Genomic DNA, 24,655 nt, shown 5'->3' with positions numbered 1-24,655 from the left:
AGCAGCGTGGCTCAGTGGAAAGAGCACGGGCTTTGGAGTCAGAGGTCATGGGTTTGAATTCCGGCTCTGCCACTTGTCAGCTGTGTGACTGTGGGCAAGTCACTTCACTTCTCTGTGCCTCAGTTACCTCATCTGTAAAATGGGGATTAAGACGGTGAGCCCCACGTGGGACAACCTGATTCCCCTGTGCCTACCCCAGCGCTTAGAACAGTGCTCTGCACATAGTAAGCGCTTAACAAATACCAACATTATTTATTATTATTATTTTGTTATTATTATTATATTTAAATGATTTTTACAGAACTCAGGTTCCCTGACGTGCGGGTTCTTTCTGTTCTGCCACATTCTGGTGGGGATATCAAAAGCTTCCACACCTTCCATGCCCCTCCTCCTCCCCTAACCAGCAATGCCATAACACATTCCCAGGAATCCCCAGACCTAGGTGTAGCTGAATATCCGCAGCCCCGGCGCCCAGGACCAGGCTCAGTGCCCAGAGGTGAAGACATCTCTGGCTTTCACCTCAGAACACAACTGGGACAAGCAGATCCCACTGGGGCACAGAAGGGGCAGAGACCCTCCTCCTGCTGCCAAATCCAAATAATGGTAGGTCCTCAGCTAAGTCACAGAGCAGTATTCTCCCAAGAGTTTAGTAATAATAATGGTGGTATTTGTTAAGCACTTACTATGTGCAAAGCACTGTTCTAAGCACTGGGGGGATACTAGGTGATCAGGTTGTCCCACATGGGGCTCACAGTCTTAATCCCCATTTTCCAGATGAGGGAACTGAGGCTCAGAGAAGTGAAGTGACTTGCCCAAAGTCGCGGAGCTGGGATTCAAACCCATGACCTCTGACTCCCAACCCCGGGTTCTTTCCACTGAGCCACGTAATAATAATGCCGCCCACCTCCTCACCGTCCCTCAGTCTCGCCTATCCCGCCGTCGACCCCTGGGCCACGTCCTCCCGCGGTCCCGGAACGCCCTCCCTCCTCACCTCCGCCAAACTGATTCTCTTCCCCTCTTCAAAACCCTACTTAAAACTCACCCCCTCCAAGAGGCCTTCCCAGACTGAGCTCCTCTTCTCCCTATACTCCCTCTACCGCCCCCCCCTTCACCTCTCCGCAGCTAAACCCTCTTTTCCCCCCATTTCCCTCTGCTCCTCCCCCTCTCCCTTCCCGTCCCCTCAGCACCGTACTCATCTGCTCAACTGTATATATTTTCATTACCCTATTTATTTTGTTAATGAAATGTACATCACCTTGATTCTATTTAGTTGCCACTGTTTCTACGAGATGTTCTTCCCCTTGACTCTATGTATTGCCACTGTTCTTGTCTGTCCGTCTCCCCGGATTAGACCGTAAGCCCGTCAAACGGTAGGGACTGTCTCTATCTGCTGCCGACTTGTTCATTCCAAGAGCTTAGTACAGTGCTCTGCACATAGTAAGCGCTCAATAAATACTTTGAATGAATGAATGAATAATAATGGCATTTGTTAAGCGCTTACTATGCCCCAAGCACTGTTCTAAGCACTGGGGTAGGTCTAAGGTAATCAGGTTGTCCCACATGGGGCTTACAGGTTTAATCCCCATTTTAGAAATGAGGAAACTCCCCCTCTACACTATACACTCACTGTGGGCAAGGGATGTGCCTTCCAACTTTGTTTTATTGTACTCCCCCAAGCACTCAATACAGTGCTCTTGTCTCTATTTGCTGCCGAACTGTACTTTCCAAGCGCTCAGTACAGTGCTATGCACACAGTCAGCGCTCACTAAATACGATAGAATGAATGAATGAATGAACAGTAAGCACTCATTTATTCATATTTACTGAGCGCTGACTGTGTGCAGACCACTACTGATGATGAAGAAAAGATATTAGGTAAAATTTGGATGAGTCAGAATGTCAAATGAGAACATACTAATGAAAAGACCTGATGCTTAAAAGAATCTCTATGAAAGTTTCAGATATACTTCCTAAAACCTGCCCAAGAAATTCTTTAATTTAATGAACAGACTTCTTGGCTTCAGATTAGCAAATATCTTCAAATGCTATCTAAAAACAGCCATCAGAATGCCAGTAAAATGAACAAACTCAAAATAGGCTGTATTAACAATAGTATTCATTCATTCAAAAGCATTTATTGAACGCTTACTATGTGCAGAGCACTGTACTAAGCACTTGAAATGTACAATTCAGCAACAGATAGAGACAATCCCTGCCCAATAACAGGCTTCCAGTCTAAACGTGGGAGACAGACAGCAAAGTAAAACAGAACAAAAAACAACATCATCAAAATAAATAGAATCATGGAGATATACACCTCATTAACAAAATAAATAGGGTAATAGCTAATATATACAAATATGCACAGTGCTGAGGGGCGGGGAAGGGGAAGGAAGGAGGAGCAGAGGGAAAAGGGGAAGCTCAGTCTGGGAAGGCCGCCTGGAGGAGGTGAGCTCTCAATAGGGCTTTGAAGAGGGGAAGAGAGTTAGTTTGGTGGATATGAGGAGGGAGGGCATTCCAGGACAGCCATTTCTAGTAATGATTTTAATAATAACTGTGGTATTTGTTAGCACTTACTATGCCAAACACTGAAGTAAGGTAATACTACTACTACTACTACTACTGCTACTACTACTACTACTACTACTACTAATAATAATAATGATGGCATTTGTTAAGTAAGCACTTATTATGTGCAAAACACTGTTCTAAGTGCTGGGGGATACAAGGTGATCAGCTTGTCCCACGTGGGGCTCACAGTCTTAATCTCCAGTGGAAAGAGCCCAGGCTTGGGAGTCAGAGGTCATGGGTTCGAATCCTAACTCTGCCCCTTGTCAGCTGTGAATGTGGGCAAGTCACTTCACTTCTCTGTGCCTCAGTTCCCTCATCTGTAAAATGGGGGTGAAGACTGTGAGCCTCACGTGGGACAACCTCATTCCCCTGTATCCACACCAGCGCTTAGTACAGTGCTCTGCACTAGTAAGCACTTAACAAATACCAACATTATTTTCCAGATGAGGTAACTGAGGCACAGAGGAGTGAAGTGACTTGCCCAAAGTCACACAGCTGACAAGTGGCAGAGCGGACAACGGACCATCCGATCCCACATTGGGCTCACTGTCTAAGTAGGAGGGAGAACAGGTAATGGATTGCCATTCTAGAAGTAAGGGAACTGAGGCAACAGAGTAGTTAAGTGATGTCCAAAGTCACCCAGCGGGTAAGTGGCAGATCTGGGATGAGAACCCAAGTCTTCTTACTCTCAGGCTCAAGCTCTTTCCACTAAGCCACACTGCTTTCCTACCGCTCTAGATGTAATTCTCCATTACACCTTCACAAATCAAGTTTCAATAATGGTGTTATACTACTGCCCTGTCAAAGGGATGTGAAGAAGCAGAAAATCACACTTGAATATGCATCAGTGTCCCGGATTCAGCTGAAAGATTTAGTTAACCCAATGTAAATTCTTCTTGACTAGCAGATTCAGTGCTAAATCTACTCTGAGGCGTGGAGATAAGATAATTTAGAACAGCAGATCCTGTACTAAATTGTTCACAATCCCTGGGATTAATTCCTTAGACAAGCATGAAAGACTAAGGGATAAAAATTTGGAGGGTTTTTTTTTTTTTTGTCTTTCCGAAGACCAGAGATATAGCGATTAAAACTCAAACATAAAATTAATTGCATAAGCAGGTGTCATTCAAACACACATCCAGGTGAGACTTTTGAAAGACAAGATCACTAAAAATAATCACTTTTTAGATTCAAAAGGACTTATAGATTTTTCCCTTTATTTAAAAATTGATACAGCTATTTAGAAATAGGTAATTTACTAGATTATTCTACCGATTCTTTATATTAATCAATGGTATTTATTGAGAATTTACTTTGTGCAGAACACTATACTAAGCGCTTGCGGAGTACAATATAACAGAGCTGGCAGAAATGTTCCCTGCCCACAACAGTTCCGCAGTTGCAAAGCCAGTGGGTTTTGTCGCTTGGAACTCTTCAGGGTTTAGCAGAACTCTTTTGGTGTTTCTCAGGAAGATATGGAATGAAAAAGTATCTTTCTTAAATCTCAATCTGAGATGAAATGAAAATGAAATTGTCTCTTCACAGTGAAATTGCTCACTGCATTCATCTCTTGTATGCAGTATAATGCCACCTCAGAGAGATTCAAAAAAGACACTTCAAAGGTCTAGGTTCACTTGACCAAAAAAAATCTGGAGGAACAGGACGGGGGAGTGGAGAGGGAGGGTCTTTCTTCCCACTTAAATTTAAGAGCTTCCCAATTCCCAATTGTTCAAAGGAAAAAAAAGATCTAATGGGAGAGTGAGACCCTCCAGAAACATCAAAACCATTTCCTATACTATTGAGTCACCTCTGTAAACAATTGAAGGAAGACTTCCAAATTCTTAGAGTAAATGATTCTAAAACATTATCTTGATAGTCTGACAGAAGAATTGATTTCCTTTGACTTAGGAGGGAAGATTTAGCCTAACAGATAGAGCACGGGCCTGGGGTCAGAAGGACCTGGGTTCATTTTAAAATGGGGATGAAGACTGTAAGCCCCGTGTAGGACGTGGATTGCATCTATCCAAATTATCTTGTTGTATCTACCCCACCGCTTAGTATAGTGCCTGGCACATAGTAAGTGCATAAGAAATACCATTAAGAACAATAAAAACAACCCCAAAACACTCTTGCAGCCCTGCTTGCAATATCACTGTGACACATGATTAACTATGGAAAAGATGTTACGGTGATGACGTCAAACGTATGCTGTGGAAACACACTATAATGTGAAATCAACAGACCTCACAGACTGCTCAGACCTGAGGAAGACTCAGGAATCTAGCCGGTCAAATCTCTTACCTCCAGGCCAGGAAAATGTTTACACCATCCACGGCTCAGAGAATAACCTCAGTGAAGGAGAACCATAACATCTCCTGGTAGCTCAGGATTGTTTTTAACTACCCTGACAACCGATAAGTTCTTCCCTATAAACTTCTTAATTGAACAATTAAATTCACGAAGCAATTTAAGCTTAATTCCTCCCGTTCATTTTTCTGTCCAAATGAAGAACTGGGCAGTAAAATTTCCTGTGAAATTGAAGACAATTATTATCAACACTTGTCCTTTTTTTTTTCCAAGTTAAACAGTGGAATTCCTTCAACCTTCCCCTGCCCCCCACTCCACATCCAACCTTTCCTTTTTAATACCACTCTTCTTTGGAGCATCCTCAGAATCTCCAGATCCTTTTTAAAGCATCTGTAGTTTTGATCCAGGCATTCTGTTCATCACCCAGGGACATTCTCCAGAGACCAAGACACTTCCCTTATTTTAAAGCCTACGAAAAAAGCCTCCTATGATGTTTTTTCTTGCCCACATTTAAACACCAAAGATGCTATTCTCCTTGGAATACGTTGCACTGGAATGAAAATCAAGTGGGACCAGCTGGTGCTTACATATGATGATATAATTTGCCTGAAAACTACGATGCAAAGATACTTGAATCCATGGCATTTGGGCATTAGGTAATTTCATAAACACTTTATAACATGAAGGTTAGAAAAAAGTTTATGACCAGCTTACAGGGATTCAATCTGTTGCAATGAAAGTCTAAGAGAGTGGTAATAGTGGCAATATTATTACTGTTCATGGAACAATAGTCACCAAATTGCATCTATAAATTACCAGCTTGTGTTTTCATTGTCCAATAATATTAGGTGTCACTAAACGGATACTTCTGTCACTCTACACTATAAACAATTACAGTCAAACTCCTGTCATTCTACATTATAAACTCTCTCATGCTCAGGTACAGTACATTGCTCACTTATTGCCCAAACCACATTATCATTTCACCCTTATCACTAGAGGAGAGGTGCAGACACAATAGCACACCAGGGACCATTTTTCATAAAACATCTAACAACTAAAGCAAATATCATCATCATTTTAAGAAACCTCTGCCTCTCCTAGCATTAGCAGAAATGACCTTAAAGTGACCTCCAAATCACTGACCTTGCTTCTTAACAAAAGAGGAAATTGCAACCAAGGTTTTTTTCATTTACCAGGGTCATTGAATAGTCCTTTAATGAAAGGGACTAGTTATATTCCAAACATTATGGGCTCTACTTCTCATCATCATATCTTATTTGGTCTATTTTCTGCATAGCAAAAAACAAAAATAAAGTGTTAAGGCAAAAACAGAATCTGAAAGCATTAAAAATAAGAGCACACAATGCATGACCTTTCCAATCTTCCACATTTTAGGACTCAAAAGTTTAATGATCAAAATATTGGCAGAATGCCATACTTTAACCCAATTATTTGTTTGTGTTCATAGGACATATTGTCAGAGTGAACTATTTTAATGCAATCTATTCGTACATCTTGATGCTCGTATATCTACTTGTGATTATTTATACATGATGCTGTACAGGATTTTGCTAGAGATTAAATTACAGACTTTCTGAAATGTCCCTGAAGTATATTTAAAGATCACAAAAAGTGATTCTAAGGGAAAATAATCTTAAATTAATCTTGGAAAAAATAGGGATTTGCATTGGAATGCATTATACCAACAAAGGCCTCTAGCTGTAGATAGAAAAGCAAAACCAGACATAAGAACTTATTTTGGATTATTAAATTATATATTCTAAAGTATTTATTTATATTAATGTCTGTGCCTCTAGACTGTAAGCTCGCTGTGAGCAGGGAAAATATCTGCTCTGTGGCACTGTACTCTCCCAAGCGTTAAGTATGGTGCTCTGCACTCTGTAAGCACTCAATAAATACCATTGATGGACTGATTATTTTGGCCAGTCTTCTCTCGCAAGCAGGAGGACCCATTCTAACCTGCCCTACTATGAAAAGAAGACATGGTTGGAACAAAGAGCCTCCTCTTTATCCAAGTAAAACCTAGTTTTCAAATAGAGGCAGGGACAGAAAAGGAACACTCTGCAAATACCGAGTAATCTCTCCAACTGTCAAACCTATTTTCACCAAAGCAAATACTTAAAACCATAACTGGCTTAACCATTCATTCAACTGTATTAAATGAGTCCTTACTGTGTGCAGAGCACTGTACTAAGCACTTGGGAGAGTGCAATATAACAACGAATACAATCCCTGCCCAAAATGAGCTTACAGTCTAGAGGGTTTACACTGGTCTTAAAAGCTAACTACCTAGTATTTTTCCAAACCAAGAAAAATTTAAAATGTAGATACCATTATAGAAAAGACACATTAACAATCATAGTATTAAGACATTATCCTCTGTTCTTGAGGTTTTCCAGTCACCTATCTGTGCTCTCCAAAATTCAAAGAGAAAGAAATGTTTTACACTGCCAAATAGGAGAGGCCCACATCTGGTTCCATAAATTAAAATAAATTCTATGTACTACATGTACAGAGCATGGTTGGCATGTGATGATCTATTTCTGGCATGACTGGGGGACGTATCACCAATCAGCATCCAAAGTTTGGGAGTCACCATTCTGATGCCCTCTGGAATAAATGAGGCCACAAGAGCTAGTCTTTTGTGAAGGTAAAAAACTTCACTTTACAGACAAAAAAGATAACTGGGATAGAATTATTTTGGAAAAAAAATATTAGATTTAACACATATCTATGTCTCCATTAAAATGTGCTTCAGTCATCGTGTCTCCCCAAAATTATGTTGAGAAAACTTTGAAAAGGTGAAGGCGAGGAGTCAGGTACATATGTAAATTCTGATTCCACACTTGGTCTACTAATCCTACATGGTCTCAATCTGTTTGCATGAAGCAGAGGCGCTTCTTATAAAGATGATGATGTGTAACTACGACAGAAACAGCACACACTGTTCCCGTTCTTCCTATGAAAGAGTCCCGAAACCCTCTTGTTGGGTTCCGTGGTGCATATGAACGTGCATTTAGGAAACATCCATACTGTGCCATTAAGATGACAAATTATTTGTTAGGACACTAAGTCTCTTGGGACACTTTCCTCTCAGAACCATCATGCCCATGCTACTCCAGCTAGAATCGACATCTCATTATTTGCACCTCAAATCCACAGGAGAAGTCATATCACCAAGACAGTTAGAGATGGATTAGACTGCTCTATTTTCTTTGCCTTTTCATTATTCCTCTAAGGATGCCAGCCTTTCGTCTGAATATGTGGGTGATCATCAAACAAGGATGGAAATCTCCGAGGAAGGTGGCTGAAAATTCTTGAAGCCTGTGTAAGAAAAACCTTCCACAAAAATAACCTTTTAAATTCAGGCTTTCTGTAGTGCAAAAATGTTTGGGTTTTTGGGGGCATCACCATTTCACAAAGGCATCTTTTAAATACATCTTAAAAGGAGTAGTATCCAAATTTCACCTTGCAATGCCTTACACCACAAGTCAGGTGAAATTATATTAATGTCTTACATTTATTCCATTGATTTCTTTTAGCAGCTTTAAAGCAAGAAATGGCTGGCAACTTTCACGAGTGCTCTCTTTACTCTTCCTAAGGCCCCAAGAGAACCCTAGAAATTCTAATTAGTATTAGCAGTTATTACCTACACATTTTATTATTATTTCAAATGTAGTTAATATGAAGAGTCATTACTGTAATTCCGGCATAATATAACCATTATCTGTGATTACTAAGGATTTTTTTAAGTAATCATGACTTTGTCGTTCTAGCTTCATGGATTACATTTTTGTCCAAAGTCATCGGATTAAATTTCAAATCAAACGTAGCCACTAGCTAAAAACTACAAAGGGCTATTTTGGTGGTTTATAGAGATATATTTTAACTAGTCTGGAAGGCATAGGTAAAATCAAAATTTTAACAAATAGACGGGTGCTTTGATGCTCGATAATCAATCAGTAGTATTTATTGAGTGCTTGATGTGTGCAGAGCACTATTCTCAGCACTTGGGAGAGTACGATATAACATTCCCTGCCCACAGTGAATTTACAATCTACTGTGTACTGCATCAGCAATGCATCTCTCTTGGGTGCATATTTCATATTCAAATTAATTCATTCTAAATTAGAAGTAGTTTTAATAGAAGTTATAAACTGTATATCTTCCTCATAAGCAATTTTCAACATTTAAATGTCACAGCAGAAATGGTATTTATTAAGCACTTACAGTGGGCAGAGCACCATACTAAGCACTGGGATATAATGTACAGGAGGAATTTAGATAGGCTGTCTATCCTTCATGGGGCTCACAATTCTAAAGAGTGTCACCGAAAAATGAACCCGCGGCAGAATCTGGACAATTTTTTACGCTCACCGGGGCGAAATCATAATCACTGTAGACTGTAGGGTCAATAGGAAGCCTAAATTTTAAGACTTTTGAGGGCAGGGATCATGTAATTCCAGTATACTCTCCCAAGTGCTTTGTATCGTTCTTTGCACACAGTAGGCTTTCAATAAATACTATTAATCGCATTTATTGAGCAATTACTGTGTGCGGAGCATTGTATTAAGTACTTGGAAGAATAAAATATATCAATATAACAGAGTTGGTAGGCACATCGCCTGCCCACAGTTAGCTTACAGTTCTTGTAGAGGGGGAGACAGGCATTAATATTAAGTATGGATATGTACGTAATTGTTGTGGGGCTGAGGGAGGTGTGAATAAAGGGAGCAAATCAAGCTCATGCAAGAGTGGGAGAAGAGAATACTACCGATTGAACTGCATTTGCCAAGATCTCGAAAGATTATATTCATTAGAATTCTGCGGCATAATGGCATTTTCTGGGTAAAAATGAACCAGATAATCATGAGTCCAGGTAAAGCTTTTACATTCAGGATAAGAGAAGGAGTTTTAGACTCTGAAGTTTTTACAACAGGAGGCTAAGATTGGGACCGTCTATCTGTATAACATCAAACCAGAACTAAAATAAACCATCTTTAATCCTGAGCTCTTTAGGAGGGTGTGAGATTGGCGCTCAAGCCAACCTCCAGTTCACAGCTCTGTGAAGACCCAAGTAGATAAGGAGAGACCAACTAAATATGACTATCCAAATCCCCAGACTCCTCTACGATCTGGGGCAAGTCACTTTACCTCTCTGTGCTTCAATTAACTCATCTGGTTTAGGACTGTGAGCCCCATGTGGGACACAGACTGTGTCCAACATGAGTCATGTGTACCTACTCCAGCACTTAGTACAGGGCCTGGCACTGAGTGAATGCTTAACAAGTATAAAAAATAAAAGATAGGATCACCACACTTGAGAGTTCAATGACATTATAAATCGGAAAGAACAGCCACAGAAAACACAAAAGGCAAGGTTTTCGATTTGATATTTAAAGGCACCGAATTTAAAGGTCCAGGCACCAAACATGATTGCCTGGATCACCAGAAGCTGCTGGTCAGGTCCGTGACCCTTTGGCTATAAGAAGGCTTTCTTTGGGGAAGTGTCTCGAGAAAGGGCTGGGGCAAAAAAGAACCCCAAGTTACCTTGCCCTAGCTTCCATCTGACTCCAGAGAGGGATTAGGCAGAGAAAAACATATTACCACATGAAGCACACAACACAAGAAGTACAGGAATCACCTCTCCAAGCTCACAATGACAATACTGAGCGCTTACTGTGTGCAGAGCCCTATGCTGACCCTTGAAAGATCAGACTACAATAGAGTTGCCCCCAAGGAGTTTAACACATAGTGGGGGAGATAGAGAGAAAAAACAATTAGAGTTCGGGGACAACTCAGTTTCACCCCATGGAGCTTTTTCACTCTTGGCAGAGAAACCAGTCTTTTCTTCTAGAACTTGCCAGGAGCAATTTTGTGCTTCTGCTTCCTTTCCTGACAGGACTGTCGTAGCTTCGCCTCATTCCGCCCTTCCCATCCTGCCAATCAGTAACGGAGCGAAGCAGCGTGACTCAGTGGAAAGAGCACGGGCTGGGGAGCCAGAAGTCATGGGTTCAAATCCCAGTTCAGCCGCTTGCCAGCTGTGTGACTTTGGGCAAGTCACTTAACTTCTGTGTGCCTCAGTTACCCCATCTTAAAATGGGGATGAAGACCGTGAGCCCCGCGTGGGACAACCTGATCACCTTCTATCCTCCCCAGCGCTTAGAACAGTACTTCGCACATAATAAGCGCTGAACAAATGCCATAGTTATTATTATTATTATTATTATTAGAGCGAAAAGGATCCCAGCAGTAGCAGCGAGAGTCTCCATGAAATGGACACTGTCAGAATTGGCTGTGGCACTTACCGGAACTCTCACCGGAGCCCCAGACATCATTCATACATTCAATCCTATTTACTGAGTGCTTCCTGTGTGCTCTGTACTAAGCGCTTGGGAGAGCATGACATCACAATAAACAGACACCTTATCTGCCCACAGCAAGCTTACAGTCTATAAGGGGAGACAGACATGAATAGAAATAAACAAATTCTGCTTCTCTAGCCTCAGTACCTCTCCTGAGTCTGTGTTTTGATTTTTTGAATTTGTCCTTGTCTTCTAGGTTAATTTTATTGTTTCCTCTGTTCTCATGTGTTTCTATACATCAGTCTAATTCACATCCCCAAATTCCCTGTCATAGTGAAATAACAGGAAGGTGTGCTTCTAATTCAAAGGCAACACAGGGATAATTTATTCACCCATGTTCATCTTTTAGTCACTCACTAGAAATTGAGTTTAAGTTTCAATGGTTACTTAGCAATAGCTGAAATATACTTTTTTTAAAAGACACTATTGAATAACATAAAAAAATTCGAGCAATGCTGATCTAATCCATGTTGATTTATCAATTTGAGAAGCTCATATTACATTTTAGTGTTTTAAAAATGCCATACACATGTGTAATACATAAAAGAAATTGAAGCTTCTTCCCAGTATGAGAATGAAAAGAAATTGTTCTGGATAAATTAGTAAATCACACTTCATACATCCCAGCTCTGGAAACCAACATACCGTATGCAAATATAGAGAAAAACAGTATATCCTTCAGACCCAAATTAGTCGGAAACACCAATATAACTCAAAAGTCCTTTTAAACAACAGGACATCAATCTTATTTGGAGTTCATTGAAAGCCTCATCACAAAATTGGTATTCTGTGTCTTGTTCCCTTATATCAATTAACACATACCTCATATTCATTTTGCCTCACGAATCAGAATTCTACTTCATAGTGGAGAAACTCAAAGAGCTAAAACTCACATTTAGAGACAAATAGGAAATCACATACTGAACTGAAAGCCAAAAGATGGAAAATCATCAACCTGATTATCACCACATAGAGTGAATTTAATCGTATCCCACATTAAGTGTGTCATGCCTAAATCTTATGACACATTTCTATAATTTGCTAATGCAAAATTGTTTTCTGGAATGTATTCTGAATGATCCACAGAATGAAAAAGAAAACTACTTCACATTCAGCATATAAAAAAGCCAGAGACAAATACACTTTCAAAAAGAAGCGCCAACTTACCTTTCATCTGGGTAGCAAAAGTGAGACACAGTTTTGAGAAGAGATCTGTGCTTTCAAATTTTTCTTCGTTGACTTTTAGCCAAAAACAATTCTCTGATATTTCCTGGGGTTCAACCTGGAATCAAAAAGGGATAAATTGTGACAGATCACGGGCCTGGGTGATGGAGAACCTGGGATTTCCCAGCTCTGCCAATTGCTTGCCATGTGATGTTGGGCAAGTTTCTTAACTTCTCTGAGCCTCAGTTTCCTCACCTGTAATATGGGGATTAAATGACTGTTGTCCCTCCTTTTCAAACTGTGAGCCCCATGCGGGCTGGGGACTCTGTCCAACTTAACTTGTACCTACCCCAGCACTTAGAACAGTACTTGGAGCAAAATAAGAGCTTAACAATGTCCATAAAAAGTTTGTTTTTCCAGATAATCAAGTCATGCATTAAAGAAACACATTTTAACCTATAATCTCCGAATCCACATCCAAGTTGAGGGGAGTTCTATTTCTTTGTGTCTTCATTAACTCAGTTTTAACCTTCCTGTAAATATGTTCTGACACCTCGTATCATTTTGCGGTTGTTGACACATCACTGCCATTGTTGAGAGCAATTACGTGAGAAGATGAACAAAACACTTTTGTGGTACTTATCAGGGATGAATATGTAGTAGAGACAGTAATAGTATTGTTAAGCAGCCGCTGGGACAATGCTAATAATAATAACAATAATCCTTATAATGATAGATATTTGTTAAAAGCTTATTCTTTGCCAAGCACTGTTCTAAGAGCTGGGGTAGGTAAACTTTATGCAGATCAGACACAGTCCTGGTCAAAATCTAAGGTGGAGGGAAAACAGCTAACTGAATCCACAATGTGCAGATGAAGAATTGAGCGTGTGGGAAATACAATCCAAGGGAGTGACACATTCCAAAAGAGCTCTCGCTTTAGCAGATGGCCCAAAAAATAGTAAGTTCAATGCTCTATGAGCAAAAATGAGTCTCTAGAAAGAGGTCTACGCTAATCAGCGTCTAGAAGGGAGAACAAGACACAACAGGAAGGATCAAGAAAGACAGGAGGAAGCAGAAGTCATCAAGACAAGAGGTAAAGAAAAAATCGCATTATAGAAAAATCAAGTCTTTGTATGGAACAGAGACTATTCCCAAACTGATTGCATTTTATCTACCCAGGAGTTGAGGATGGTGCACTTGGAAAATATCATAATTTTTACTAGAAAAACAGGTTACAGATGAACACCCCAAATACCTCAAGAGTACATATTCTTCCTTTTTTAATCATATTCACGATGTCCATGATATAGGACAACGCTATATCACCAAGTTTAAAATCTTGTCCATTAGAGGAAGTGTTTTATTTCTCAATAAGCGAGACTTTGGAACTATTTTGTAAAAACAAAAGGTCACAAAATAATATCACAGTGCTTCCAAGACACTCAAGAATAGTTGATGAACTAGCCGAAGGGAAAGATCGACATTCACGTGTCCCACCCCACGTTAAAAAAATACTCTTAAGCAGTTCCCAAGTGTATGTGGCGTAAAGGGCCGGAAGGGTTGTTACCTTTGACCAGTTGATTCTCTTCATAGACACCGCAGGCGTGTACTTTTTCTTCGGCTGCATCCCGTAAGGGAGGGAAGACAAAAGTCCTGGAGGAGGAGGAGGAGGAACACCCCCAAGAGGTGGGGGAGGTGGAGGTCCCCCAAACAATGGCGGTGGGGGGGGTGGAGGCGGAGGGATTCCTTGGGGCGGTGGAGGGGGGGGGGGGTGGCGGAGGAGATGGCGGTGGTGGCGGAGATACCCCCGATGAAGTCGAAAGCCCAGGACCCTGGAATAGAGAGTACTCCTTGAAACACATTCGGTATCCAAATTGAGGCTAGCTTTCAAGTGTTCAAAAATCCCACTTTCCGTGAAAGCATTTTTTGCGGTTTACATAGCTACAACGACAAAAACAAGTCACAAGGAACTGACTGCAAGCTCCTTGCGGGCCTGAATCCTAGGAGTAGTAAGTGCTATTGCTTAAGTGCTTACGATGTGCAGAGCACTGGAATAAGTGCTGGGAGCGAACACAAAGGTGGGAATTAGACTTGGCTGGGTAGAGAAGCAGCGTGGCTTAGTGGAAAGAGCATGGGCTTGGAGACTTCCCATAGTAAGCGCTCAATAAATACTACTGAATGAATCCCGGCTCCACCAGTTCTCTGCTGCGTGACCTCAGGCAAGTCACTTAACTTCTCTGAGCCTCAGTTACCTCATCTGTAAAATGGGGATTAAAAGTGTGAGCCCCACGTGGGACACTCTGATTACCCTGTATCCACCCCAGTCCTTAGAACAGTGTTTGGCACACGGTAAGCGCTTAACAAATACCACAATTATTATATTATTATTATTATTATTATGGAGCATGGCCATTAAATCAATCCTGGAAATACTGGTCCTGGGAGTCAGAAGACCTGGGTTCTAATCCCAACTCTGCCACTTGTCTGCTCTGTGACCTTGGTCAAGAAACTTAACTTCTCTGTGCCTCAGTTACCTCATCTGGAAAATGGGAATTAAGATTGTGAACCCCATGTGGGATAAGGACTGCGTCCAACCTGATTACCTTGTATCTACTCAGTGCTTAGAACAGTGCTTGGCACTTAACAAATATGACAATTATTATTATTATTATTATTATTACCAACTCTACTGCAGTCTCCCAAGTGCTTCTTAGTGTGCTCTGTAATAATAATGTTGATATTTCTTAAGCGCTTACTATGTGCAGAGCACTGTTCTAAGCGCTGGGGTAGATACAGGGTAATCAGGTTGTCCTACATGAGGCTCACAGTCTTAATTTCCATTTTCCAGATGAGGGAAGCGAGCCACAGAGAAGTTAAGTGACTTGCCCACAGTCACACAGCTGACAAGCAGCAGAACTGGGATTTGAACTCATGACCTCTGACTCCCAAGCCCGTGATCTTTCCACTGAGCCACGCTGCTTCTCAATGTTGGCATTTGTTAAGCGCTTACTATGTGCAGAGCACTGTTTTAAGCGCTGGGGTAGATACAAGGTCATCAGGTTGTCTCACGTGAGGCTCACGGTCTTAATCCCCATTTTACAGATGAGGTAACTGAGGCACAGAGAAGTTAAGTGACTTGCCCACGGTCACACAGATGCCAAGTGGCAGAGCAGGGATTGGAACCCACGACCTCTGACTCCCAAGCCCTTGCTCTTTCCACTGAGTTACGCTGCTTCCTCTGTACTCAGTAGACAGTCAGCTCCTTGAAGCCGGGGATCATGTCAACTATATTGTTCTTTCCCAAGCCCTTAGTACAGCACTCTGCACATAGTAAGTGCTCAGTAAATATCACTGATGAATCCAGTTTATGCAAAACTTGAGGGAGCTGACCATCTTTCATTCCAAAGTGTAATGGAGGGAAAGGCAGCGAGGGTAGGGATAGGTGTTCGGTGGCCACGGAGAGACATGCCTGCCTCTGCCTAAAAGATATCGGACTCGGGTTCTCCAAGTGTTTGCTGAGGGAAAATCCTATGTCCTAAAAATCTTTCAATCGTACCAAATCTTATAGTGAAACCACCACTCTATGGTGCCCAAGATGTGAACGGCTTCATTGCCGACTGAGCTGAAATCAATCAGTCATGTTCACTGAGTGCTTACCGTGAGAACAGCGCTGTATTAAAAGCTAGGGAGAGTGCACTATAATAGAACTGGTCCCTACCCACAAGGAGCTCACAGTCTAGAGGGGGAGACAGATATTAATATAAAGTACGGATGTATACGTGAGTGCTGTGGGGCTGACAAAACAATGCAGGTTCCAGGGTGATGCACAAGGGCAAGGGAGTAGAGGAAATAAGAGCCCAGCTGGAGAAGGTCACTTGAAGGAGATGGGATTTTAAAAATTCTTTGAAGCTGGGGAGAGAGAAGGTCTTTTTCAGATATGGAGGGAGTTCCAAGCCAGAGGCAGGACCTGGGCGAAGAGTTAGATGAGATGAAGGTATAGTGAGTATTTTGGCATTGGAGGAGGGAAGTGAGTAGGCTGACTTTTAGTAGGAAATCAGCAAGGTGAGAGAGGAGGGAGCAATATGATTGTGTGCTCTAAGGCCAAAGGTGAGGAGTCGGTTTGATGCGGAGGGAGATGGACGGCCACCGGAGATTCTTGAGGAGTGGGGAAACGTGGCTGGAATGTTATTGCAGAAAAATGATCCAGGCAGCAGAGTGAAATATGGATTGGAGTAGGGAGAAACAGGAGACAAGGAGGTAAGCAAGAGGGCTGATATAGTAATAAAGCAGAAATTCAGTAGTAATTTACTACTCAGGAGTAAGGCTAAATTACCTAAATCAATAATGAGATATCGTTTAAAATTCATTATGGTAAAACTGGACATTTTGGTCACTGCAGTTGTCCCATTTACTCAACTAAATAATCTATACAATTCAAAGCCCAAGCTAGGAATGATAACAGTAATGTATACACCCATCTCTGATCAATTTTCTTAATGGTGATTTGAGCGGTTGCTACTTTTTTTGTTAATCCTTGGACCATCTTCGAACTGGGAATTTTGAAAAGAGTCATCGCAGGGGTTACTACCTGTCATTCCAGTTTTGTTTAAAGGCTCTTTTGTTGCCTAGACATTAACTGGTCTTTTCAACTCCCTCCTAACCTGTCATTTCCCGGGAAGCGAGATTAAAAACTCAAAACAAAACCCTTGCTAACAAAGGCCGAAGGTAATAGGAATGGCCTAACTGATTTGCAACATAATGTTGCAATCCTAAAATGTTCACCTTGCATTTATGATTAAATAAATGTAGCTGTTGTGTTCTTGGAAAGAAATATGCTACAACCTTGTACGAGTCACATAATTTGTGAAGCATATTAAAACCGGGAAATTTTACTGCATGAAAAATAGATGTTCATGAATGGAACCTGGGAAAAATTAATTTCACAAGCTAAGAGAAAAAAATATGTACAAAGTTTTTGGTATGATTACCATCTTTGCATATAGCCCCAGAGGCTATTTGGAGACTTTGGAGATTGAACTGGAGTATTTCTAGGATAAATGTAAGCAGGTGACTCTTTCATTCTACTCTACTAAAGAGAAAGGGAGGGTAAGATGGTTAATATTCATTTATTTATATCAATGTCCCTCTTCATCTAGATTGTAAGCTTGTTGTGGGCAGGGACATACTACAGTGCTTTGCTCACAGTAGTAATAATAATTTTGGAATTTGTTAAGCACTTACTTTGTGCCAAGCACTATTCTAAGCACTGGGGTAGACAAAAGGTAATTAGGTTGTCCCCCGTGGGGCTCACAGGCTTCATCCCCATTTTGCAGATGAGAGAACGGAGACACAGAGAAGTGAAGTGACTTGCCCAAGGTCACACAGATGAAAAGTGGCAGAGTCGGAATTAGAATTCACAACCTCTGACTCCCAAGCCCGGGCTCTTTCCATTGAGCCAAATACCATCATCATCTTCATCATTATAATAATAATAATGTTGGTATTTGTTAAGCGCTTACTATGTGCCGAGCACCGTTCTAAGCGCTGGGGTAGACATAGGGGAATCAGGTTGTCCCACGTGGGGCTCACATTCTTAATCCCCATTTTACAGATGAGGGAACTGAGGCACAGAGAAGTTAAGTGACTTGCCCACAGTCACACAGCCGACAAGTGGCAGAGCTGAGATTCGAACTCATGAGCCCTGACTCCAAAGCCCATGCTCTTTCCACTGAGCCACGCATTATGAGAGGCAACGTGGCTCAGTGGTTCTCTAAACAATAAATTCAACTGAGTGAATGAGAAAAGGAAGAGTGAAAAATAGAGGAAGAGATAGAGGGAATGAAGGAAGAGAAGAAGAGAGAAATAATAATGAAATGGAAGGAGGAAAAGACAGCAAAGGAAGGGAGGGAGCATAGCAATGCTCAACTTGGTGAAGGCTTGCTGGCTCAGAAAGCGAGTGAGATCCCCTTGGGTTGCTCAAGGTGTACAGGATAATAAAAATAGAGAAGCTCAGTGGAAAGAGCATGGGCTTGGGAGTCCGCGGTCATGGGTTCGAATTCCGCATCTGCCACGTGTCAGCTGTGTGACTGTGGGCAAGTCACTTAACTTCTCTATGACTCAGTTACCTCATCTGTAAAATGGGGATTAAGACTGTGAGCCTCACGAGGGACAAGCTGATTACACCCCTGTATCTACCCCAGCACTTAGAACAGTGCTCTGCACATACTAAGCACTTAACAAATACCAACATTATTATTTTATTATTATTATTATTATTAATAAAACAAGAGCATCTAGGGAACATCACGGCTGGGTCTGAGCCATGGGGCCGATGGGAAGTATCCCACCTTTGGATTCCCTGCAACAAGTCACAGTTCCCCAACAGCACTGTAGCACTTAGTAGGATTTCTCTTCTCATTTATTCAACCATATTTATTGAGCGCTTACTGACCACAGCCAGCCGCGTACCCGCCTGACCCGGACCATCCTTGCAATCCCCCATCTCAGTCCCTAGTGTTTAGAGAAGCAGCGTGGCTCAGTGGAAAGAGCCCAGGCTTGGGAGTCAGAGGTCATGGGTTTGAAACCCAGCTCTGCCACTTGTCAGCTGTGTGACTGTGGGCAAGTCCCTTAACTTCTCTGTGCCTCAGTTCCCTCATCTGTAAAATGGGGATTAACTGTGAGCCTCACTTGGGACAACCTGATTACCCTCTATCTACCCCAGCACTTAGAACAGTGCTCTGCACATAGTAAGAGCTTAACAAATACCAACATTATTATTATTATTAGCTTGCTCATTCTCACCCAGGCTGTGGATAAGGGTGCCACACGGCTGGCTTGAGCAGCAGCCGAAGACCATTGCTTCTCCTCCTTCCTCGCCCATTCCTATTTTCATCCTGCCCATCTCTCCCCTATTCCCACCGCCCTCCCTCCTTTCCCTCTCCAGTCTTATCTGCCTTTGCCCGTGACCCTGCCCTGTCTAAATCAATCGTATTTATCGAGCGCTTACTGTGTGCTTGGCAATCTATTAAGTGTTTGGGAGAGTACAGTCAAATACTCTAATGGATTCCCTGCCTGTGGTAATTCTAGAAACTTTGGACCTCACCTTTATCCTGGCCAGGCAGTCGAGCTCGTGGTCCAGGGCCAAGCCAAAGGCTCCTTCCTACCTAGATACAGTCAATTCTATCTTGATTCTATTTATCGTGATTATGTTGTCTTGTTTTTGTCCGTCTTTCTCCCCCAATTAGACTGTGAGCCAGTCACTGGGCAGGGATTGTCTCTTTCTGTTGCCCAATTGTACATTCCAAGTGCTTAGTACAGTGCTTTGCACATAGTAAGCGCTCAATAAATACTATCGAATGAATGAATGAATGAATACAGTGCTCTGCACACAGTAAGTGCTCAAAAAATAGGATTCCTTGATTGGGTTGCTGGAGCTTTTCTCCCTCCCAGGAGGCCACGAGGCCAGCTGAGGACTTTGTGAAGCACTACCATAACTGGATTGCATCCAAGCCTCTTATCTACTCCAGCATTTAGCACAGTGCTTGACACAAAATGAGCATTTATCAATCAATCGTATTTATTAAGTGCTTGCTGTGTGCAGAGCATGGTATTAAGTACTTCGAAGGGTAGAGTACAAAGAGTTGGTAGACACATTCCCTGCCCACAACAAGCTTACAATCAAATACCACTATTTATTATTATTATTATTATTACTGACTGCCATGGTCCTTGGACACCATACTCTCTGCAAATCCCAACCTCTTAATAGCCAGCCCTGGTTTGCTCTCAAAATGAAAAGCTGGCAACCTTGATCTCCCATAAGGAGTTTAGAAATACCCTAAAAAACATAGACATACTGCAGGAAATCATTTCTCTAGGTCAGTGTATCTTCAAATAATTACACTTCACTGAATTTTATTACTCGGTGGAAATAAGAGAATGTTGTCAAAATATTTCACTTCTTAATTAAAAGTGAAAGAATATAGTGTTTACTCTGCTTACCTAATTGCATCACCATTATAATCATTATTTATTCGTAATAGCCAAAAGAGAAGACAAAAAAATGACTGCCTATTAGCTTTTGGAAGTAATCAGGGTATCATTAGCATAGAATGATTCTTTCTATTGAATATGGACTTAAAGAGCCCCCTTTCCCTACCTTCAAACAGTTCATAAAGTAGTTGACAAGCTTCACGTCAAAGCAAAATGGGTGTTTTAACTTCCTTGCCTAATGCCAGGATTCATTAAAGCACATCATTTCATTCAGACCCATTAGAAATGTGTAGATGAACTTATTTAATAACTTTGATTTTTCACAGCGTGTCTTCTCTAAAATACTGATTACAACAAATGTGATACATTTGTTTACATAACCAAACGTGACCCAGAAATTGTAATTAGAGTAGCAGTGTGGCCTAGTGCAAAGAGCACAGGCACAATTGTATGCTGGGTGACCTTGGGCAAGTCATTTCATTTTGCTGTGCCTGTCTCCTCTTCTGTAAAATGGAAATTGAATATTGTTCTCATCTCTTCTAGACTGAGTCCAGCGAGGGTCAGGGATTGTTCCGACTTGATTATCTTCTATCTGCCCCAAGCGCTTAACAAAACTACCATTATTATTATTGAAGTTAGGACTGCCCACTTCAAGGATAGTTCGTCTATTTTTAAGGCTTTCTACTTCCTGTGCTAGTGTTTCTTGTATTTTAAGTAGCCCGGTGGCCAGGTGTCTTGCTGATAATCTATTGATCTTAATCTTTTTATCTTTAAGTGGCAGCCCTTCCCCACCTAGATTGTAACGTTGGGGAGCATGTTTGACGTATGCTTTTTTTTTTTTTTAATAATTCCCCCACTTTCTGGACGGCTTAATAGACAGCAAGAACTACTACTCTATGGTTTTATATCAAAAAGCTTGGCTCATCGACATCTCCGAGTAAATCTTTCCAGCAAATTCACCTAAACATTTTGTTTTGGATGAAGTCTTAAAAACAACTTAATCAAATTCGGGTCTACCCCAAGCTACGGCCCACCCAGACGTAACCCAAGGGATACGTTCGGCGCTATCTGCCGACCTATCCCAGAATATCAGAGTCCTAACTGTGTAACTCCTTCAGAGAAATCAGTTCACTTCTTGTCCCTTCATTGGTCCACTCTGCACCTTTTCTGTTTTCCCTCTTCATTCATTCATTCACTGATTCATTCATTCATTCAATAGTATTTATTGAGCGCTTATTATGTGCAGAGCACTGTACTAAGCGCTTGGAATGTACAAATCGGCAACAGATAGAGACAGTCCCTGCTTACTGACGGGCTTACAGTCTAATTGGGGGCTCTTCTCCCTCTTCTCCCCCATCCCAGAACCCCACCCTCTGCCTCACTTTTCCCAGTCAACACAGGAGATCCAGGATCTTTCCGTCTTTCTTTAAACCTATTCTAGTCACGCCGAGAGTCGCTACCATAAGAATGCAAACAGCACGCCGACCCCTCTCCCTTACTGTTTTTAGCACCACGTCCCCACCAGGCCCCAACCTTGGGATTGGAGTCAGGGACAGACTAAGGCTGGATGGTACAAGAGTTATAGTTACAGATGTGGCTGTGAGCCCATCAATGGGCAGGGATTGTCTCTGTTGCCGAATTGTACATTCCAGATGCTTAGTAGAGTGCTCTGCATGTAGTAAACGCTAAATAAATACTACTGAATGAAAGAATGTGGCCATTTCCTCCTCCATTCCCCTTCCCCATATCAACAGATTGAGCTGGGAGGGATGGGTTCAAGATGAAAAGGAAGGAAGTGAAGTAATAGTGCTGAAAGCCACTCCCAAAGCAACAGCTGTTACCAAAATAAAGTTAAAAAACTATTCTGAAACTCAGGGTGCACCAAAAAGAGGGTTGGAGACATAGGGAAGGATGAATCTGGGCAAGGGATACCTGAGGAGAGGGGGCCAGGAAAGCTGCCAGGATCAGGAGATGGTAGGAGGTGTGGGATGGGGAGATGGAGAGGGATCTGTCATGTAATTCTGACTCTCCTTTAGAGTGTGGTAGTCGAATTGCGGTTGATTCTTCTAAAGAATTTAACTAATTTAATTCAAGTCAATGAGAAAACATACCCAGAGGACATAACTACGTGTTCAAGGAACATAATGCAGCTTTATAGGGGATACACTAGTAGTTCAATATAATTCTACTCTTGTTCAAGATTTTTTTTTCATATTATAAGTGCTATCTTTTTAAGAAACCTCTAAATATTAAAGAAGAATTTCATAAAATATTAAACTTTACTAAAGTCTTTTTTGGTTCAAAAAAATTCAAATGCTATTTCAAACTTAGAGGAAAGGTGCTTTAATGGAAAGAATTGGCTGCTATTAATGTGAACACACACAAACACACACAATCCTCAGTATCTTTGGGAATCACTGGGTTCAAAACTAGTTTTTAGTCTGTTTTTCACTAGCTAAAGAGAATATTTCCTCTAACTGAAAAATATCAATTATACATTCAACAATATCAAAATCCTTAATTCTAGATGAAAATCAGGTGAATCAAGACTAAGTTAAAAAAAAATCCATACAAATCCAAATTGTAAGCTTGTTGTGGGCAGGGAACGTGGATACTCTCCCAACTGTTTAGTACAGTACTCGGCAATAAAAGTCATTGATGGTATTAATTAAATATATTTTCTTCCATTATAAACATAAAAACCAAGTTATTCAAATAATAGAAAAATAGAAATTTAGAAAGTTATAGAGCCATCAAGTGTTCAGAGCACCTGAAAAAATTATGATGCAATAGAAAGTGCTGAATGATAATGAGATTTTAGCATACCTTTTGGGAAAAGCACTTATTAATTCACAGCGGATAGCGTCTAAAATTACAGTCTAGAGTTTATACATCTTTTAGTCATAAGCAAAATGGGTGACTGACACAAACAATGGAATCATTAAAGAACTTCTTTGCAAACTCTGTTAAAAAGTTAATATAACAGTGAAAAGTAGCAAAAATTACTAAAAAAAATTCCCATTGTCTTTGAAAGAAAATACTGTAGATTTGTTTTCCTAGTCTTTTGAACTAAAAACAGAACACATTTTTTCCTCAAAAAATATTCTATTAATCTGCCCTTTATACATGAAGTGATTAATATGTTCTGCATTTTGTGTGACAAAAATCAAACAAGTATAGTTTAAAATAAAATGTGCAACTAGAAAAGAGTCTGCTCATGGTCACAACTCTACATGTAAATATATATATGTGTGTGAGTGTGTGTGTGTGTGTGTGTATTTTATGTTTTGTATATGTATTATATATATGTAAATATCTATGTATATATTTACCATAGGACTCACTGTGATATGACATAAAGTCTACATCTCCTTTCATTACCTGGGTTCGTAGTTGCTGGATTTCTGCTTCAAGCTCCTTGATTTTCTCCTCTAGTTTCTGCAGCTCAGCCTGTGCTTCCTGACGAGCCGTGAACTCTTCATCAAACTGCAATGATCACCACCATAAATGTACTCATCCATCTATGCTATACTTAATACTGGAGTTTCAAGCAAGCCTTAAACAATGCTTTGTGTACAGTCATGGAAGAATTTTGTTCAGCTTGTTATATGTCAAGATTGCTTGTAAAATATACTATTCATATTTTTCCAAGTAATAAGGAATCACAATAGGGCCCAGCTAAGAAAAATATGCATTAGATTCTTTTACAAACCTAAACACCAGAAGCAGCAGGTGAATAATTCGCAAATCTTTAAAAAGGCAGCATTTGAAATCTGAACCTTATTTAAAATGCCTCTAAATGTAAATATACATACATGAATATATGTTGATGATCAGGAAATTTGAAGGTATGAATGTTGTCTAACCTACAGAATAGAAGGCTCAGAATTGAATTGTTAATTACTGTAGGTTTTTTATTTTTCTTTGCGGGGGAGCGGGGAGGAATGCTGACAAGATGCTATTATGATCTCTGGGAAGCAAGCAAGACAACATGAGAAGCAGCATGGCTCAGTGGAAAGAGCACGGGTTTGGGAGTCAGACGTCATGGGTTCTAATCTTGACTCCACCACCTGTCAGCTGTGTGACTTTGGGCAAGTCACTTAACTTCTCGGTGCCTCCGTTACCTCATCTGTAAAATGGGGATCAAGACTGTGAACCCCATATGGACAAACTGATTACCTTGATTTTCCCCCCGGCACCACCACCCCAGTGTTTAAAACATTGCTTGGCAC

General features: G+C 41.0%; 1 protein-coding gene across 1 annotated transcript in view; it reads right to left on the bottom strand.

Annotated features, from left to right (window-relative positions):
• The window catches only part of DIAPH2 (diaphanous related formin 2), a 692,146-nt gene that overhangs the window by 469,104 nt on the left and 198,387 nt on the right, over positions 1–24,655 (bottom strand). Inside the window, 4 exon segments of the mRNA XM_029067298.2 lie at positions 12,435–12,549; positions 13,999–14,200; positions 14,202–14,263; positions 23,805–23,909. Coding sequence (XP_028923131.1) covers positions 12,435–12,549; positions 13,999–14,200; positions 14,202–14,263; positions 23,805–23,909 — 484 coding nt within the window.

Source organism: Ornithorhynchus anatinus, chromosome 6 (assembly GCF_004115215.2).
Source record: "Ornithorhynchus anatinus isolate Pmale09 chromosome 6, mOrnAna1.pri.v4, whole genome shotgun sequence".
NCBI lineage: Eukaryota > Metazoa > Chordata > Mammalia > Monotremata > Ornithorhynchidae > Ornithorhynchus > Ornithorhynchus anatinus.
The sequence above is the reverse complement of the archived record's forward strand: the minus strand, read 5'-3'. Positions and strand labels throughout refer to the sequence as shown.